Below are 21207 nucleotides of genomic sequence, written 5' to 3' on the forward strand. Positions count from 1 at the left end.
ATTTTCATATATCCGTGTCTGATCTCCTTCACTCACCGCAACCTCCTAAAAACAAGAGTCTTATGGCACCTGGCATCATTCCTTGCAAATAATGGGTATTCAAATGTTTGTCACTGATGACACTAAAAAAATGGAGCAGTCCGAACAGAAATAAATTGGGAAGAACATAAAAGAGAAAGGGGATAGGTCATAAAGCAGCAAGAAACACTGCTTTGTATTCTTTCATGAGATGGTCAGTCAGTCAAGTGTGGCCACAGAAGGTCCACAGGAGGGACTGGAAAACAGCATTTATTACACTCAGTCCGAGAGAGTCACTGCATGCCACAAGGGGGCCACATGGGGGAAAGAAGACATGGAGGACCAAGAGAGCCATCTTAGCCCAGCAGGTAGGGAGCCCAGAGAGCAAGGACAAGGACAAGTGTCCTTGTTTGGGGTCAGAAGTATACAAACAGAAGGTCCAAGAGGATTTCATGGGTGTGTCTGAGTGTCACTATGTCACAGGGGCAGAGGCCGGCTATATCACACTGGTGCACCTGGTCACCTGGGCGGGGTGCTCAGAGCCTGTTGGTAGGAATGTTGAGGCAGCAGGAAAATATGAAGTTTAAAAATTTATACTGCAAATCCTAACTTTCCCTGGACTACTAGGACTTGCTCCCTGAGATGTCTGTGTGAATTTGCTTGTCTACTCTTAGCTAATCTATCCCTTTCAGTGGGCATGTCCTCAAGGAAGCGGAGTATCTTAACAAGCATGGACTAGTCCGGGGAAATCTTGATATGTGATCACATTCCTCTTGAATCCGGGGGAGAAGAATAGCCCAGCACAGAACGGGAGGTCACCTATGACTCCAAGGGCAGGCAGCCCTGTGCTGACACCTTCTGGGTCAGCAGCAATGACAGGCTTTGTCCTGGAACTGGACAACTGCTTGCAGGGTCAACAATATGACTTTATCCAGAAAAGAAGGCTGGTCAGGCAGGGGATGGTGCCAGAAAAAAATCCCTGAACAAAGACTAAGTGGAGCGAAGTCATAGGGAGTAGCCTAGTACAACCCAGTCCTGAGGCAACCAGGCCCGCCCGCTGCCAGTTCACCATCTGGGATGCCTGAAAAGATGCCTGTCTGGGAATCAGGAGGCTTCCGTTTATGTTCCAATTTGACTTCTGGCTATTGCTGTGACCTTGGAGCCAGGCAAATCAACCCTGTGCATTTCTGTTTTTCCATCAACAGTAAGTCAGAGCAACAGCCATGATAAAAACACAAATCCAACCAAGAGAGAACTGCTTCGACCACCATGGATACTCAAAATCCAAAACACAGCTTAAAGGCCACTACTGGAAATAGCTAGTTTTTCTCTGGAAAGGCTCTGTGTCCTTATTCCAGCCTGACCCCCAGTGAACCCCTAGGTCTTCAGTGGCCTTTCTTTCCTTCCTTCTATCCAGAATCCTGCACAGATACCATATCAAAACATTCTCACACCTATCAACCCTTGCCCTTTGGACCTGGATCTCCCAATGAAGGCAATAATTAATATCCTTGTTAGTTCAACATACCTCCCAAGTAGCATAACTCTTTAACCCAGTGAAAGTATCTTCAAGAAATAATCCAGTGTTACAAATTCATAAAAGAGAAATCAAAGCAGGGAAATTTTGACTTGTCGGTGTCCTCGCAAATCATACTCCTCTCGCACCTAGGACTGTTGGCCTTATTATCTGAACAATAATCAGTCTCTCTCAAGGTGGTTTTAAATGAATGAAGTGATCAGTCACTCTTCACTCCCAATGTTCACATAGTTTAACCAGCCGTCAGGTTCCACCCTGGCTACTTCTATTTCATTCACCAGTGAAGTGGTTCCTCTCAGCACCCTGTGCACAGGTCTGCCCGGTGAAATTCCACTGGACAGCTGCTTCATGAGAAAGTTCTACCTTTACCTCCCATACGTGGGAAACGAGAAGATGAAGGGGAGGCAATGACTGGACCCGGTAAGGAAAGGGTGCCTTGGCCTCTGATGATTGATTCATCTATCAAGCACAGTAAAAACTATCCAGAAAGGTACTTGGTTAATAATTGCTTAATTACAACGCTCTACCTGAGTTAGTTTGAGCAAGTCCTTGAGAGTATCCTTTCACAGTGTTTGCATCCTCCGTCCTAGGGGAACTAGAGCAGCCAGGCGATCCTAGCAGCTGATTGCCCGTTAGTGCTAATGGCCGCGCAGTGACTGGCTGCAAACTAATGAAGGCCCCTAATAGGCAGGGGTGGGAGGAAATGGCCGGATACCCGGGATTTCCAGCCTCATCTTCCTTCTCTGCTCTGTGAGGGCAGTAAAGTAGCAGAAGGTTTTGTGAGTGCTACCAAGTTTAATAAATCTTAGACACGGAAATCACCTGGGAAGAGGGTGTTCCTTGGGGGTTATTTTAATGCTAAATATCAATCCTTTCTCGGCCTACCTTTCTGAATGCCCTTATTAAAAACTTTGCTTTGTTTCTTCTCTCATTATTTTTCGCAAGCCCTGGAGTAACATTTTTCTCTAACTTGAATTCTGTGGTTATTTCTGACCAAAATTATTTTACACCACAAAAAAGAATTACAGTGTTCACCACTCAAGTGTAAGAAAAATGAAGATTCTAGCACTCAGCATACATTGGTTCAGAATGAAGATGGTAATAAGCATTTAAATATGACTATCATGAGTATCAAATACAGTACTTTGAGAAGACAAAGCTTAGAGTGATATTTTAAGTAGCATTCACCTCTGTTTACAGCATTTGTTCAAGTAATTCCACCAAAGTGAAGTCCTATTTGAGAGTACAATACTTAAAATAATCAACTATTGACAAGCATCCTGAGAAGTAATAAATATTCATTGTCTTAAGTATTATCAACTATCAGGATAAACTTGAGGGTCATTTATACTAGTTAGCTATTCACACCTCCAACTAACACAAAAGAGAAAATACCATAATCAAACCCTTATTTTAAAATCATGCTTTTCCTTCCTAAACATATGAATAGAAGTCTGTCTCTTCATGTTTTGATGCTCCTCTATCACCATGACTATCTTGCCCACACTTTCTGAGACATCTGAATCTTTTCTATTTTGAAATGATAAAATCATATGCAAAGCTCAAACACAACGGAAAGAATTTCAGATTGGACTTAAAGCTAAGACAATAAAAAACAGACAAGTATTTAGCTTTATTAAATTCATGAAATGACAGAACATTGTTGAGTTACTTGGTATTTTATGGAAAGCTGCTTTTTTGTGAAAAGAAGAGAAAAGAAAAATATCATGGAATTTGTCTTCTCTAATTTCTGGATGTATTGAGAACATTTTATTCAGAACTTCCTATTTGAACTAAAACAGACCTAGTTACATAGAAAATATCAAACTCCTTAATATTTCGCAGAATAGAAACACAAGAAAAATACACTTTCCACATGCATTCTTCTTTTAGAGATACCAAGACCTCAGTCAAAACTCTCTCTTTCTTTTTCTTAATCACCAGCTTCTAAAAACATCATGATTTCTATGCAGCTGGATATCTTGGAGAAACCAAACATGTATATGAAATGTTGCTTACAGTCATGTGTAGGTCCATTATCCAGTTTCTGTAATTCCAAGACTCTGATCGTTGTAACTGATTTGCTGGCAAGACGTGACCAAACCTGAATTCGCTTAGCAGCAAAGCCTAGTCTGAACAGATTTGAGGCTGCATATAGTCTTTATTCACACTATTTCATGTGAATAAGTATATAATCCAGCTATGGTTATGCCAGTGTGTTTGGTAACAGCATTTCCTCAGCCCCGCAGGGCCAGCTCCCAACCACAGGCACATCCACTGAATTTGAACCACATCTGGTCTCAAGGTTTGGATAAGAAATGGTGCGCCTGGATTCAGTTCAGTAAACCTCCCTTGTGCTGTTCTGAGCACTATGCAAGGTAAATGGTCCATTGTCTGTGGTCTCATTACCTAAACCCACCATTTACTAACTGGATTCTCCTACTGACTGACTTCCTCTCTTTTTTTTTTTTTTAATAAATGACCATTCTCTTATTCACCCACCCAATCTCCTAGTTCCCTGTAACTTCACTCTTATTCTCACCTCCTCATATCCCACCAATCACTGAAGTTCCATAAGGTCCCACATGTCCCCATCTTTCTGCCCACTGTCCCACCCCTATTCATGAGGGGCCTGAATGGCCGCAAGAAACTCCAAAATGACTTTCCTCCTTCCCTTTCTACTCCCCTAACCTGCCCTTCTCTGATTCTCACTAGATTCGGCTTCATTGTGATTCATGAGAATCTTGTCAATGTCTCCCACTTATTCAAATACTTTTTTTGATTCAAATACCACAATGGAAGAGATAAAGTCCAAAGTATGAGGCTGGCACTTAAAGACCAAAGAAAGAATTTTACTCACTCAGCCTGTCTTTCTACCATCTCCTGCTCTCTCTTAATGCAGACTTTTCACTCCCTTCAAAAGGAGCACAACTTCCTCAGTTTTTCCCACCTCCAATAAAAGCTAAGTTGTTGTCATCCTTTCGGCTGACACCATCTACCCCATGACCTGAAATCTGTAATGAATTCTTTGCATCAGATCTGACTATTTTCATCCCACTCATGCTTCAGACTGAACTCAGTTCCCACGCTGGCAGCAAAGCTTTCTTTTGCCTTCCCAGCCCACCCTCATCTCCTTCTTGAATTCTCATAGCGTTCACAGTCTGGATTATTAACTTGATACTTGATATGCACTTCCTTGTATTATCAGAGTAATTAATTTTTCATGCATTTGTATCCAGATTTTAAATTCCTTGAGAGCAGAGACCATGCCTCATATTTTATGAATGAACAAATGAATACCCTTCTCGAGCTCACAATAAAAAGGAAACAATGGCAAATGCAACATGTAAAAGACCAAGGAACATTAATTTATTTATTCTTTTAAATTTATCAAATACCACTATGTTCCAGGCATTGTTTTAGGTACTGAGGTTTAAATGATAAGCAATATGACCGAAGCCCTGACTTCGTGAGGCTTGTGGTATAGCTAGGAACCCAGACGTCAGTGAAGCAATTGTACAAATAACTATATATACAAATATGCATGTTTTTAAAAAGGAGCTGTGCAACAGTAACAGGTTCAGAATCAGTTTCATATTCCTGTCAACTCATTCTGAGTCAGTCTGCCCTCCATCCATGTTAAGAAGAAAACAACAACTAACAGAGACTCCTTGCACATGTTAGAAAACAAAAGGAAAAGGGGGAAGACACACAGCAGGAGCAGTTTGTTTGAAAAAGACATTTGTCACAGTCTTGATGTCCTAAGATTCATCCTTGGGTAAAGGCATTCAATCAGAAGGTAATGTTTACGCCCTGGTCACTCTGCCCACCACAGAATTACTTTCAGGGTATAAAAAAGCAAAGTTACACTTTAAGCTTTTATAAAAGTTTGCTTTAAGACACAAGAATGTGAAATCCATTTCTGTCTTTGTCACTTCACTCCTCAGTGCCTCTAGTACAAACCAAAGAAAAAAGAAAATTCTTTACCAGAACTTCGGGCAAAGAAATTCCAAAATTTAATGCAAAGAAAGACTGCCCTGTGAAACTTGCAATATTCATCATTTCTGGTATCCAAAGCTATATAATATATCACATTTCCCCTTTGGCCCAGGGTCCAAGAAAGCTCAAAATCAACAGGGTAACTAACCTCACAAAACCAAAATATATTTAATTCTCCTTTTCTGTGGTCTTCATTTACTATTCCTATTTGTATTAAGCATACATGTTTTGGTAAATCATTTCAATTCTGTCTTGTAATAAAAATGATTTATTGAATAAGCGTATTTATAATAAGTCTTATCATCAGAAATATAAGTGTTATTATTAGAAATCATTGGATTTCTCTATTCATGGATTTCTCTAAAGCATAATGTTTAATTCTTCAAAAGGCTGGGTGCACCATGCTTATTTTTTAAAAACAGTCGAATCATCTACACAAATATAAAAGAGAGGCATTGGGAGCATATTCCAATGGAATTCAATTTTCATAAATCCAAGTATAATACTCACCTCAACAAGATTCAGTGCTAAACCTAAAGAAGTTTTTCTGAAGTGTATCAGTTGTGATTTCCCCTGTGCTCTTACATTATTACATTATTTTCCACATTTGGGAAATCTGGGATATGTGACCAGTCTGAAATCATAAAATTTAGTGCTGATATGTAGGAAACCCAACTCTCTCATGCTTTTCCAACCATACAGTAAAGGGGGGGGTAATTTAAAATGCATTTAATCATCTGTGTCTCCGATAACATGCAATTTCCAACTTGCAAGAGTCACCATTTTTGTTGGGGACAATTCCCCTTACAAATTATAAATCATGAGGAAGCTTCATGCTGCTAACTAAATAGCCACAAAATTATTATCTTTATATCTCACAAAAATAAAATTCATAACCAACACCTAGCTTGAATTATCATAGAATTATCACCCTTCCTCAAGCAGGCTTTAAGTTGGTCACATGATATCGTCCTCCTGGAGGGCACTAACAAGAGGTCTTCCATGATAAAATAAGTGAGCGAAGACTCACAAGTTAATGAAACGAAAGGAACCATAAAAGGAATAACGGCATTCTATCAATATTCTTACTTGGCATTTCAAAAGACAATTAACAAAAAGAAAAACTGTTTAACTGATCTCACAAAAGGATTTGGATTATTTTGTAAACCATTCTAATTTCTGGAACAAGAATTTCTGTGCTTGCCATTACTGGTCCCACTCCTCCCCACATACACACTATCATCACCATCACCACCACCTACCACAAGCTTGCATCTGCAAACTGTTAAAGGTTTAAATATGGCCTTTTAAAAAAATGAATTATGTATAATGCGAGTTATCTGGGAACCAGGAGGGGCACACTGATCACATTCCAAGCCAGGGAGAACAATGCTTGTGCTGGGTTACATTTTGGATTCTTTTCCATAATGCTCTGTGACTGTCAGTTCCACAGCACCCTGCTTGCTGCACATTCCTTGCTGCAAGCAGACACAAGTGGGAGCAGGAGGGAAGACAACATCTGACAGGAGGGAGTCCGAGAAAGTGTAGCAGAGATCATGCTTAAACTTGGATGTAAAGGAAAAAGAGGGATCAACCAAGTTAATAAGAAGGGGATGAGCATGACGCCCCGGGGCGGGGTGGGGCAGGGTGGGGCGCAAACACAGGAGAGCGTGCAGCAGACCTGAGAACCTGCAGGTAATTCTGTACAGTGTGGGGTGTCCAGAGAGCAAGTTTGAAGTCAGGCAGGAGATCATCAGGAGCTTTGATATCAATCAAAGGAGTTTAGATTTTATTTTGTAGGTAACAGGAACCATCTGGCCATGTAGAAAAATTATTCCAGTAGAAAAATTCAGAATTAACTGGAGAAGGGCAGAACTATTAGGAGCAAATGATTTAATTTTGGTTTTGGTTTTTAATTTTTTAAATGTTGATTCCTTTTTGAGAGAGAGAGAGAGAGAGAGAGAGAGAGAGAGAGCAAGCACAAGCAGGGGAGGGGCAGAGAGAGAGGGAGACACAGAATCCAAAGCAGGCTCCAGGCTCTGAGCTGTCAGCACAGAGCCCAGCACGGGGCTCAAACCCACAGACCACAAGATGGTGACCTGAGCTGAAGTTGGACACTTGGCTGAGAAGGGTGATGCAGAGAGACGTAAGCAGAAGACAAGTTTGGAGGTCATTCAAAAATTTAATCAGGAGTCCAGTTATCATTCCACTTAACACCATGATGTGCCAAAGGTTATCATTCCTTCTCTAATACCCCATGTAATTTCATAAATGTTTAGTAAAAAAAAAAAAAGAAAGAAAATTGCCAAATAAAGTGATAAAGTAACTATATTATAGGATCTTTCCTATAATAAGCAAAAATAAATTGGGGTATACTTTTGCACTACCTCAAAATAATTTGTACTCAACATACCACCCAAAATTTAGAGCAATTTCTCACAGCTAAATTATTTATATTAACAGGAGAATTAAAAAGTAAGCCATTAATGTAAGATGATTTTAGTATAAAACACAAGATTTTGGGGCGCCTGGGTGGCTCAGTTGGTTGGGTGTCCGACTTCAGTTCAGGTCATGATCTCACGGTTCATGGGTTCGAGCCCAGCATCAGGCTCTGTGCTGACAGCTGGGAGCCTGGAGCCTGCTTCTGATTCTGTGTCTTTCTCTCTCTCTCTCTGACCCTCCCCTCCTCACACTCTCTGTGTCTCTCTCTCAAGAATAAATAAACATTAAAAAAATAATTTAAAAAATTTAAAAAAAACCCACAAGATTTTATAATAAAATAATAAAATGTAGAAATTACAGAACCAAGTGATTTGCCCTTATTATTAATACTATGACCCTGACTGTATGCTTCACCATCAATCTTAATATAGGTAGATAACTTTTCTCCAAACTGGATATTCTATCTAAGTTTGCCTAACCTTGCTACACTGAGAAAATTTCCTGAACAGACTACAAACACACCCAGTCATTGTCTTGAACAGACATCTATTGTTTTGTCTCCAAAACTCTTCATTCATTTTTGGAAACTGACCCTCTCCCACTCACCACCACCCTTAACCTCTTCCATCCTTGTGGAAGTCAGGTATGGCACCATGCTTGTCCAATGTTTGGTGGATGGCCCAACTAACACCCAGTTCCTAGATGCCCTCTCTGTCATGATCCGTCTGTCTCTATACTTTACTTGGCTCTCATAAAGGCCACGCTCTAGCTAGGAATCACCACTCGAGACAGGCTGTAATTCTGTTACAACATGACATCTCACCACACCCACAAACCCTTTCCCTCTTACTTCCATTTCACCTGCTCAGTTTCACCCAATCTTCTAGCCTCTGCCCGCTCCTCCCAGACCATCAATCTTTCTTACTTCCTTTCCATGCCCAGCCAGACCTCCATTAAACAAAACAATAAGTTTTTTACTAGAACCCTCCATTTATTTTCCATCCTTTGTATTCAGTGCAGCAAGCCTGAGCAGTCCCCACCCGGATGAATCACTCTCAAATTCTGTTCCAGGTGACTGAGCTCTCATAACGAAAAACGCTTAGCAGTTCAGATTGATGTCACTGCAGTCTATGGTGGCTAACCCCAACAGCCCTCAGTGATCATCAGTAACCCTTTTATTTGTTCCTAGGCAGGTGACATCTACACTCCCTATGGTCGCTGCTCCAAACTTGACCACTTTATTAAACCTCCTGCATCAGCCAATCATTCCCTGTATCTTTTTTTTTTTTTTTTTACCTTTCTCTCTTCATTGCTCACAGTCAGAGATCAGTAGGTGGTAGCCCACTTCCCTCCCTACTCCTCCACCCAATGGACCTATCAGAACATCAGACTTTATCTCTCTCAAGAACATTTCCGAGGAACTGGGGTCTCTCCTGTCCTCGCCAAGACCATTATTTCTACCTGTGTCCTAAGTCACAAAGCAAAGAAGCTTTCAGAGTTGCTCTCTTTCTGTCTTTATCTTCACTTCAATCTAGCTCTTTCCCCCAAAATGACCAGCAGAACAATGAATCTCACTCCTCAAAACCAGCAGCACCCACCACCAATAACAATACAATCTTTCCTCGGTCCTTCTTCCATTTTTAGCTACTTCCTATCTCCTTTCATTTCCTCATCAAACTTCTTGAAACTATGCGCATATATAATAAATATAAAACATGTACATTTTACAAATGTATGTAATAGAAACAGATGACAATAGTTTAAGGAGACTGAGAATACAGAAGTAATACTATGTGTGTGTATATCTATGTTTCAATTTGTTTTTTCCTAAAACCACGGTCATCTGTTTCTAGCCAAATTTCTAGATTGAAAATACCCACACTGTGTCACCTGTGATCTTATAATTACTAAATCCAACGTTTTATTACTAAGTTCTCTTCCTAACTGGCCCAGCAGCATTTAAAACTTTCTTTTCCCAATAACACTTACCACCTCTCTCTGCATATTACATATTAATACATTTTCTGTCTTTCTTCCTCCTACAGGATATAAGTTGTTACAAGAGCATAGTCCCTACTTTTTTGACTCACTTGCTAGAATAGTTCCTGGCATGTAATAAGTGATCAATGAATATTTGTTGGATAAATATCACCCAACTCCTGACCAAAATCAATTAGGCAAAAGGAGAAAAATATACCCAAACTAGGTCAACACTGGGGTCTTTTCTGAGAGTTTAAACTTGGGACCAAGAGAGTCAGGCCAGTCACTCCGAGTAGATGTAAACTGATCTTTAATATGAATACAGCATAAAACAGGTATGTTAGAGAAACTGTAACAAAGAATATCCTGATAGAATTCAAGCCCCTGTTTTCATTATCCCAATTATCAAAATGATTCTATCCTTGATCTTTGCAAAATAGCTCAGTACCCTTACAGTAAATTACCTTTTCTTAGCTTAAACTATTTTAGTGTCTTTGTCTTTGTCTATTACTTATGATCAAGGGATTCTGTGCTAATATACTGATCTGTGCTTGAAAAGGCTCAAAATAAACATCCTAAAGTCAATGTTCAAAAAAAAAAAAACAAAAAGAAAAATAGTAAAAAATTGGGAGTTACCATTCTAATTCCCAGAATGAATAATATATGTAAATATATGAGCAATAGGTAAGTTACCTTAATGAACACGTGGTATGACATAAAGGCAAACTCTTTATGATAACATACTTAGGTACTGTTTACCAGAAAAGAGCTATTTTCACGTCTTCTCTAAATAAGATGACACACATTAATTGAGGCTTTAAGCCATTTTTTGAAATTAAATTTAGTACTAAATGTAGCTCGTGTTAATTTTCCTTAGGCCACAGGAAAGTACAGCACTGGACAGAGAAGAGGGGAAGGACCCGGCTACCACGTCGCACAGTAAATTAAGGCTGGAGGGCACACTACAATGCATCATAAACTGGCATTTAGAAATAACAGGGCTCTATCTTGAAGAGTAGAATTCAATCATTAGCAACCTTACATTTCATGGGTACTTACCAAACAAACGCTGATGGAATAGAAACTTGCCAGCTATGAGTCCTATGAGAATGGCAAGTAGCCATAGAAGCACCTTCAGAATCCTCCAGCCAACTCCTCTAGGGTATTTGTTTGTTACAAATGAAAAACAGTTTCCAACAACAATAACATTGGCTTCTGTTTGGCTATGAGAAACTGGGTCCTCAGCAAATATTAAGAAGTTAAAGAAGATCACCAAGTAAGCCACGATCAAGCGAGACCAGGGATGCTGGAAATAATAACGGAAGTCTTTACCCATCCTTCAAAACTTCAATTCCGTTGTTTGCCTGTATAAGAAAAGATACATAGCGTTAGAGCAGGAGAACAAATAGTCTCTCTCTTCCTAGTATCTGTTCTGATTTGTAACAGCTCCATAAAGCAGTTATTTAGAAAAGAAGCTACCAGGGGCTCCTAGGTGGCTCAGTCGGTTAAACATCCAACTCCTGAATTTGGTTCAGGTCACCATCTCACAGTTAGTGATATCAAGACCCACATCAGGCTCTGTGCTGACAGTGTGCAGCCTGCCTGGGATTCTGTGTCTCCCTCTCTCTCTGCCCTTCCCCAGCTCACTCTCTCGTTTGCTCTCTCTTTCTCTGTCAAAAAATAACCATAAAAAAATTTTTTTAATTAAGAAAAGATGCTACCTGCTCCTCATGGCCCCAAGACAAGCCCGAGATGGAGGAAAGTAAATATTGTCCCTTCACCGCCATCTAATCCCACCTCTGACCACATGGGGGATCAGGAAAGGAGAAGAATAAAAGAGCTGGGAAAGGGGGGACATGAGAGGGCAGAAGACTGTCCAAAATCAGGGTCGGGAGGAAATGCAAAGCAAAAACAGAACATAATGTTTTTCCTCTTTCAGATTACTACTTTTAGGTTACATTCATAATACAGAGTCCTTTAAAAAAAAATGGAAGCAATGTAGAAGTAAACTGAGTACATAGGAACAAAAAATAAACATGCTCCTTTGCCCCAACCCCTCTCCTCAGCATGATCCCTTAATAATGTGGGGGCCTCTTCCTGTATATCATGTATGGACTTCTATAAAAAGGTTCACAGTCTAGTTTTCAAACAATTTTAACACAGAATAAGTTTTATGAAACAGCTAAGTCAATAGTACAGAAGTTACATGCAGAACGGACTGGACAGTTCTGCTCGTGGGAAGTGAGGAAAAAGGGGACCACTGCACAGAGGACACACCAAGTGCAGGGATGGCAGGTTAGTAGGAAATTTTACCCCAGTGAAGAGGGCAAGAATGCTCAATCTAAGCATTTGGAAAGGCAACAGAGGCATTGCAAAATACATAATATGCTTATGGCTGTGGGTCCTAACCTGGAGGTGCATTGAGAGTAACGAGCTTTCTTAAAATTCTGACGTGCAGACCCCACTTCCATAGCCTTGCTCAGCTCCACCTTCCTCTTTGGGAGGCAGCCTGCCTCTACAGAACACAGCCTGCGTTCCGCTCACCAAGCCTGTGACCGGTTGTTCGTAAGTCTATCCAATTCTGGGGTGCGGTTTTGGTGAACCCATCTGATGCTCAGACTAAGCTAGATCACATGTTTTCAGCAATAAAGCTGAATAAAAGCCGAGATGAAAACAGAACAATAAAGGTAGTAATGTCACTGAAATCTGTCAATTCTTTTTTCTTCTTTCTCAATTTGTTTAGAACTGGGAGAAAAAAGGGATCCTTGCAAAGCCTACAACGTCTGACATCCAGGCTTTGTTTTGGATGTCTACATGCATCATTACCTTATTTTTATCGTAACAACCTTCTAAAATACTGTCATTATCATTCCCACCACTTCATTTTACAGGGAGGGAACTGAGGCTCACACAGATTATGTAACTTGCCCAAAGTCAGCCAGCGGAGCTCTGATCTGAGCCTCTGAAGTCGACCGTAGGACCGAATCGGCATCTGCAGGCAGCCCAGCCAATTCCTGCCTTAGACACAGGGCCCAGTCCCAAGGATGTCACCCCCTGAAGGCTTTCTGGAGATGCATTCTTCTCTAGAGATGATTCTGTTAACTCTATAGAGTATACTTCTATAACCCAGGCAAAATACACGTAAGCGAAAGAATCCTTCACAAATCCTGAGCACTTTGGTAAATCGATAAATTTCCCATTGACAAGTATTCTCATTTCCACACGGCTAAAAGCATAAAGATCAAGCCACAGCCTGAAGTGACTCTAAGTCAATGAAAGACCTGAGAATGGGATCTCAAGTCCCCATCCAACAGTCTGGGGTAACGGATATCAATTAAACCCATAATCTAAGTTAAGGGATACTTGTCTTAACTATTTTAGCAAAGCAATGTAAACACACAAAAGGACTGACAATATAACTCAGCAAAACAAATAGTCTCTGTGCCTTCTAAGTAATTTCAAATCCCCTGTGATCTTTGTGAATACTCTGAAATAACTGTTCCCAGCGGCTGCAGCTCAGATTACTTAGGAATGGTGACTGTAGATAGATTTCTTTTTCTTTACTTTTAATATTTTTAGTGTTTGGTTTTGAGAGAGTATGCGTGGGGGAGGGGCAGAACCTGAAGCAGGCTCCAGGCTCTGAGCTGTCAGCTGGACCCAACGCTCAAATTCACAAACTGCAAGATCATGACCTGAGTGGAACTCGGATGCTTAACTGACTGAGCCACCCAGGTGCCCCGAGGTTTTTTTTCTAATGTGAGGGTCATCACCCCGTAAGCCCAGCGGTGGTTGGTTATCACACCAAAGAAGGCAAAGTGGTGAAGAACAAAAAGGAGCATCATGCATTTTCATGATATTCAGTATGCAACGATGTCAGAATGGGTTGCCAATTCCATTCCATGCAACATCTTTAGAAATGTCTAACAACTGCTATCATGAGAACACACAGAAATCATCTCAAGGCCAATGGGTCTTGAAGCAGGACTCATTCCTGCATGCCCATCAGAACAAGACAGGAGGGACACTTAGGAAGTTAACAGGTTTCCAGGTTGCTTCTCTTACAGTGCAGAGCTCTCCGTAGTTGTCCCATCACCTCCCTTCCCCCACCCACATACAAGCAAGGCACCAGGATTTAGAACACTGAATACATAGGACCTTGACTGTATTGTGAATAAATGCTTTGTGAAGGGTTAGCATATACTCATTTTACTGTTGTTTTTAAGTTCAGAATCTTATTTAGTGAGCTATGTAAGGTCCACATGCCCAAACTTAATTAGATCATTCAAAATATTGGGGAGTCAGCTGTTCCTCCCCAGTATTTATATTGCTTCAAGAGAGAGAACTCCAGAGTTGAGCAACAATCCTGTACTTGTTGATGTGAGTTCCCACAGGCATGCTGTGCATGGTACCATCACCCCACGTTGCAGGTAAACAAAGGTTCAGCGTAGTTGCTGCCTATCTAACCGACCTATCCAATACATGGAAGAGTTGGCATCTGAACCCAAATCCATGCCTAGCCCTTGATCTCTCTAATATATCGTAAAGCTGAAAGTGTGTCTTCTGATGAAGTATTTCCCATCAGGTCTGCAGGCTAGTCTTTACTGCCACAAACAGATTCAGTGACTCAGATACCAGCTGAATTCCTGGTCTATTTATGCTAAACGTGGCTGATATTCATTCTTGCGTCATATGCCAAAGCTTAAAGTGATGCCTTCCAGAGGGTCCCAGATTTCAAAACCTACATAATAACTTGAATGAAAACTTCTACTTATTCCCACGTCCTGACTTCATCCACAAGGTCACCCAAAGTCTGCCTAGTCATGTCAGCCTCAGGTACCAGGTATGCAAAGCACCAAAGCTGTTTTCACTTCTGCAGTTCACATAAAGCAATATGATCATTCAGTGACTCTAATGCTAATAATCCAGGCTTGAGATGGTTCAAACTGACTATGCTACACAGTATACATGGGCTACAAACCCTTGTAATTTTTCACATTCAATTCTGCCACCATAGCTGAGCTTTGAGCTTAAATAAATGTGATTTATCTTAGGTCTTAGTATACTACAGTACAATTATCAGTTTATGTGTTTTTCTCCCTCACTGGGTCACAAGGACCTCAGGGAAGGGCACAGCACAGAGCCAGCCTCAAAGTGGGCAATCAATGGACATCTACTGGATATGGTGAGTGGTACACTTAGAAAGAAAAGCCTCCTCATTGTTTAGGCAAGATGAGGAGACACCTTCCATTAGCTTCCACTCACAGAAGAAAGGAGAAAAAAGCACTGGAACCCAAATATTGCCACGCTGATTCAGCACTGACCCTGCCCAACATCTCATTTTAGACGGGTTCTGCATTATCATCACCAACTAGGGCTAACATTGAATACCTAACCATATACCAGACACTAAGCTAAAGAGCTTTACAAATTTTATTTAAACTGCATAGCAGCCCAATGAAGAAAATACTCTTATTTTATAGATTTTGAACTGGAGACCTGTGAATTTGTAATGTGTACCAAATAACAAAATGGGTCTGTGCCAAAACCAGGATTCAAATCCAAGCCACTTGTCATTAACACTCTATACCAAGCCTTTCCACGTAAAGGAATAAATTCCAAAATCTTGCCCATGACACATCGGTTAGGAAGTTTCTGATAATGAATCTGTATGTCAAAGGTTCACAGTACGTCTAGGATGAATGAGTCTACTAATACAATTCCAGTGGACCTAGCTAGCATGATCAGAAAAAATTGGGGTCACATGACTGACTACAGGATTGCTTGAATTTTGTTCTTCTCTGACCATCAAGTGTAAGTAGTTGAGTTGATCTGATTGTTCTTCTGCAATGCATCACTGATGCTCTTTCTGTGATTTTCCACCTATGCCTACAAAGAGCACTGTATCACTGAGAGCTACCTTAACCCACCCCGTTCACTTCTCTTGTGTATGTAATGACATCATTACGTAGACGCTGCTACCAGTATCTTGGAAGCCTCTGCTTTTCCACATTAAAGCAGTGGCTGAAGACGCTGGTTAACTACAGGCTGGAACTTTATACACAGTCTGATGATCCACAGGCCTTCAGTCATGGTTTCCAATTCTAGATGGACTGATATGTATAGTAGATATTAGGAATCTCACACATTTTACTACAAGTATTGTATTTACACACAATTATTTCAAGCCTGATCTAAAGGCTATGAATGGAGAGAAATTCAAAGGAAAAAAGCGGAAGAGGTAAGGATGCTCAAGTTGGAAGGACACTGAGCAAAGGCAGAGAAGAGACCTTCTGGTATAAAAGTGCATCTGTAGTTCCTTGTGGATGGAGCAGAGTGCTTGAGGGCATCTTGTGAGACGTAGGGGTAAGGTGGGGCCAATTCAAGGAAGACACACAAAAGTATTGCTCTTGTGTATTTTACTGAATAGAGACCAGAGAATGAAAAGTTCCAGAACTGAAGAGTGATATACCTGACTAGAGAAGAATTTGGGAGAGATTTCTCTGTTAGCTTAGATAATGAAAACCTGGTATGAGGCATAACCAAAGTGGGGGAATTAAGTTTATAGGCAATTTCAACAGCTGAAGTTAAAGATTATCAGGTCCTGGGCTACAGCAAAATAGATGCCCTAAGAACTGCTGTAATAATCTGCTGAACCAGAGTACCCTGCCTCGGTTACCTATTAAGGTCTTTACAAATAAAGGAAAACACTGAGGGTGTTCAGGAGAGTGAACACCATTTTTCTTAGCAGGGACCCTGGCTCAGGCAACAGTTCTTCCATAATGACAAGTCTGATTAAGATGGAGGATACCCTTACATTTTAAAAAATTGGGGCACCTGGGTGGCTCAATCGGTTAAGCATCTGACTTTGGCTCAGGCCATGACCCCACTGTTTGTGAGTTCAAGCCCTACAACAAGCTGACAGCTCAGAGCCTAGAGACTGCTTCAGATTCTGTGTCCCCCTCTCTCCCTGCACCTCTCCCACTGTGCTCTGTCTCTCTCTGTCTCTCAAAAGTGAATAAATATTTTTTTAAAAATTTTAATTTATGGATGCATCTGTAAAAGTCCTTAATGAACTAACATACTCTACAAAAGACACTACTACTGGCCAAGTAGAGGACACTGAGTGCACAGCCTGCTAATGCAGGTCTCAGGATCCAGCAATACCTAACGAGGTAACATGCACAGAGCATTTCCATTCTGGAGCGCACTAGTCTAAAATAAAGAATCTCTCCAAATTTCGTGAAGCTCCTTAGTATTTATGTCTGAAAATTCACCTGGAACCTCTCTTAGCTCTTATTAAAGGCCTCTGAAAAGATGGCTGAGCCAAGAGTGTGAACTTTGGCCCAGCACCTTGAATCCAATTTCTTGAAAAATAATTTTTAAAAAGACTTCTAGTACTTTACTTTTTAAAAAGATTTCTAGTACTTTCAATTACCTAGCTCTACATAGTATTATACACAATATGTCAAGTTCTTTAAGTTCACACAACACACAGCACTGTTTACAATCATATTTAATCCCTAGGATAACTGCTTTTAAAATTCTATGTCCAGGAAGCCTAGGTGGCTCAGTTGGTTAAGTGCCCAACTTTGGTTCAGGTCATAATCTCAATTTGTGAGTTTGAGCCCTGCATCTGGTTCTGTGCAGACAGCTCAGAGCCTGGAGCCGGCTTTGGATTCTGTATCTCCCACTCTCTCTGCCCTTCCTAGGCTCATGCCCTGTCTCTCTGTCTCTCTTTCTCTTTCTCTCAATCTCTCTCTCTCTCTCTCTCTCTCTCTCAAAAATAAACATTAAGAAAATAATAAAATAAAATTCTACATCCAAAAGGCAGACAGTTTTAAATTGTTCAATATTATTTCTTTAAGAGATAAAGATAGCAGCCTATATTTATATCACATTTTACGTCTTAGTGTTTTAATGCACAAAACCACACCATCAGAATGATACTAGAATGATTCAAAGGACTCAGGAACATCTGTTTTTCACAGGGCAGCCTGCTGTGGTGGCAGGAATACGGTCCAGTTCTACCTGCTACTAACTAGCTCTGTGACCTTGGGCAAATCCCTAACCTCTCGGAGATTCCATTTCTTCACCAGTAAAACCCCAATAAAAGTACTTCCCTCAGCACACTGTAGTGAAGCCCGAAGGAGATTTCGTTTGTAAAGTGCCTGGTCACTTCCAGGTACTTCCCACCCTGAAGGCCACTGCTAAAATACAAATGAGCCTTGGTCATTCCTATTAACAATGAGCACGACAGTAATATCACCTACACATTACATTTACTGAGTGATTTTATACATTATTCTCACCATTAAAGGATTCTTAATGCAACTGTACAAGGTAAAGGATGAATACTATCCTTGTTGTGCAAATATTGAAGATGAGGCTCAGAAAGCTTAAGCTACTTGTCCAGAATCGTATTTAGAAAGTGAAAAAGTCCAGATTTGGTAATTCCATGATAACATTCATCATTCATTTGTTCAACATCTACCAGCTGCTTACCTGCGCCTGACAATGGCCTACCCGGGAGGGTTACTAACAGACAACATCCTGCTGTTTTGCATCTTGTAGGGTAGTTGAGGGAAACAGACATCAAACAGGAAAGGAATATTATAGAAAACATAATATTTTAGAACGCTGTAAGGTGATGGAGGAAGTTACTGGGCAATGTCAACAGGGAGGGAAATTAAAGCAGTCTTCAGTATAAGGTGACATCCGGACAGAACCTCAGGGAAGGGAGGAAAGCAAGTGGATAGCTGGGAGAGACCCAGACACAGAGACCCAAAAATTGCAAAAATCGGTGTTGAGTGAATGATTAGTGCATTTAAGGAAAAGCAAAAAAGCCAGTGTGACTGGATAGGGTGTGGGTGCAGGGGAGTGTGAAGGGAAAAGGGACCCAGGAGGTAGCCTCCAATGGTGAGGCAGCCTTTCCTGATCCAGCCTTGAGGCTGTCCAATGCCTGTGGGCTTTCCTACTGTGAGATGGGAAACAGGAGATGGACACACGTGGCAGAAAGGCCACTCTGCCTGGTGGCTGGAAATGCATGAACTTCTAGATACATTCAAACAAAAGAGCTGAGGATAGTTATGTGCTGGATTGGATGTGGACATGGCCTGGCAAGACCCAGACTGGAAGTGCTGTTTCCTAAGAGAAACACCACTGAAGCAGACAGACACAACACAATAATAATTAACATTTTTTAGTGTTTTTTGTATGTTAGGCAAGTACTTCTCATTCAGTATCTCAATTAGTCCTTATACCAGCCCTTTGGCCTTATCAATAAAGAAATGGAGGCTAAGAAAGGTTATAATCTGCCCAAGGTCATACAGCTACCAACTGGTGGGAACAGCAGAAGTAACTCTATATGACCCCAAAGTCAGTACTCTCAGTAACTACTTATGCTCCCTACACTGAGAAGTATAATATACAGATTAAATTTCCAATGGCAGGAAGTAGGGGCCCTAGGAACCAGTAAGTACTAGATGAGAACTAATATCTAGTAGGCACTCAACAAATATTTGCTGATGAATTAATAAATGAAAAAAAATGTATGGATCATGATTGGATAAGAGGCCAGCCTCGAGTAAGAATAAAAAACAAAAACAAAACAAAATGAAACAAAACAAAAAACACTGAAGATTGCACTCCAGAGAGAACAAACTCTGAATAATGGGATATTCAAGTCTATAAAAGGACAAATGGCAGAAAGATGGAGAAACCAAATATACATTTGCCTGGACCAGCCCTGAGGTCTGGTAAATTATCTTGAAATGTTAGATGAAAAGACAAGCATGAGGAGATGACATATAGCATTCTACATAATGTGAATGCGCAATACAGGTTTTAAAAATACAAATCGCAATAATAACAGAACTTCTTGCTTTTAGTCCAATATAAGAGACCACACAGCCTTTTAAATAAAAAGCAACCTTTTAAGTCAATCAATGAAACCACCATAAGTGGTTCAAAGAGATACCAGGATGGTATTTGTAGTAGCCTCACTAATTTAGAGGATCACATCCATAAATCACTTCCTACACTTTCTTTCATATTGTTTTCAACCTTTAAGTGATTTTCTTTCCTTGTTCTTATCGTGCAGTCTTTGGGACAACAAAGTTCTAAACCATGCAAGTTTTTAAAACAGAGAAGCTGAAGCAAAGTAGGTTGGGGTTCTCTCTAACTAGTCAACTTTTCATTAAAATGGCAAAGTATTTATGAGCACTTTCATGTTATAAAGTTGAAAAATATTCACCAATTAATTCTTTAAAATTGCTTAAACCTGCTTTTCAGCAACATGTTTCTGATAATCTAAACACACACCAAAGAAAATCAGTTCAAGAATAAAGTATAATTCATTCATATCTGAAATTATTTTTTAAATGCCTAGCAGTTTAAAGCAAAAAATTAAATAAACTAGACAGTATTGGTATCCGAGCAAACGATCTGATGGAGGTGGAATGGGGGTGGGGATAAATACCTGAGTCAAAATTTCAAAATCCCGAATTACTTTTAAACTACATAGATGGGGGGGGGGGGGCTAGAAAGTACAGGCATAGTGAAAAATTCAGAACTTTACAACAAATATAGTTCTTACAGAGATTCTGCTACTGTTTATATTCAATAAATTGGAAGGACTTTTTTCTGAAGACAAAACAAAACCCTGAAATCTTCTTAGAAGTCCTTCTACGGATATCAAACAATATGTTATTTATAACGAGTGATAAATATGTTTATGCGACATACTGTTTTTTGGTTCATTAGACACTAATACTAAAACAAGCATGTGATGTTTACTACCCTCTTCTCACATACACACACAGAGTTCATTGTTCCACTGAGGGTAGAATGAATAATGACAGTCCAAGTGTTACACACATGGACTACCACACTTGCGGGCCTATGGCATTTTCAAATATAGGAATCGCCAAAAAGCTTTACATAGTCACAATAAAGTTAGTAAACCCTCAAGTTTCGTTTTTTTGGTTTTCGTTTTGCTTTGTTTTTATGGAGAAAGCCCCAAACCTGCAACCTGTTAATTTAATTAACCAACAATACGTAGGGCTTCTACGGTGCTCCCATCCCAGGAATCAGTGAAGCGAGGAAAGTTCAAGGTCTGTCCTAGTAACCCTGAGAGCCCCGAGTTCTAGGGTTCCTCACCGACAGCCTTCCACCGAGGGGTCTCGACTGCCCTTTCGCAGAAGGGCCGGTGCGTCCGTGACCGCCGGCCGCCC

At 40.5% G+C, this 21207-nt stretch overlaps 1 protein-coding gene across 1 annotated transcript in view; it reads right to left on the reverse strand.

Moving 5' to 3' along the window:
• The window catches only part of TMEM117 (transmembrane protein 117), a 437355-nt gene extending 426043 nt beyond the window's left edge, over nucleotides 1–11312 (reverse strand). Inside the window, exon 1 of the mRNA XM_029955779.1 lies at nucleotides 11036–11312. Coding sequence (XP_029811639.1) covers nucleotides 11036–11312 — 277 coding nt within the window. The remainder of the gene's footprint in view (nucleotides 1–11035) is intronic.
• Nucleotides 11313–21207: the final 9895 nt, after the last annotated feature.

The sequence above is a fragment of the Suricata suricatta genome, chromosome 10 (genome assembly GCF_006229205.1).
Source record: "Suricata suricatta isolate VVHF042 chromosome 10, meerkat_22Aug2017_6uvM2_HiC, whole genome shotgun sequence".
Lineage (NCBI taxonomy): Eukaryota > Metazoa > Chordata > Mammalia > Carnivora > Herpestidae > Suricata > Suricata suricatta.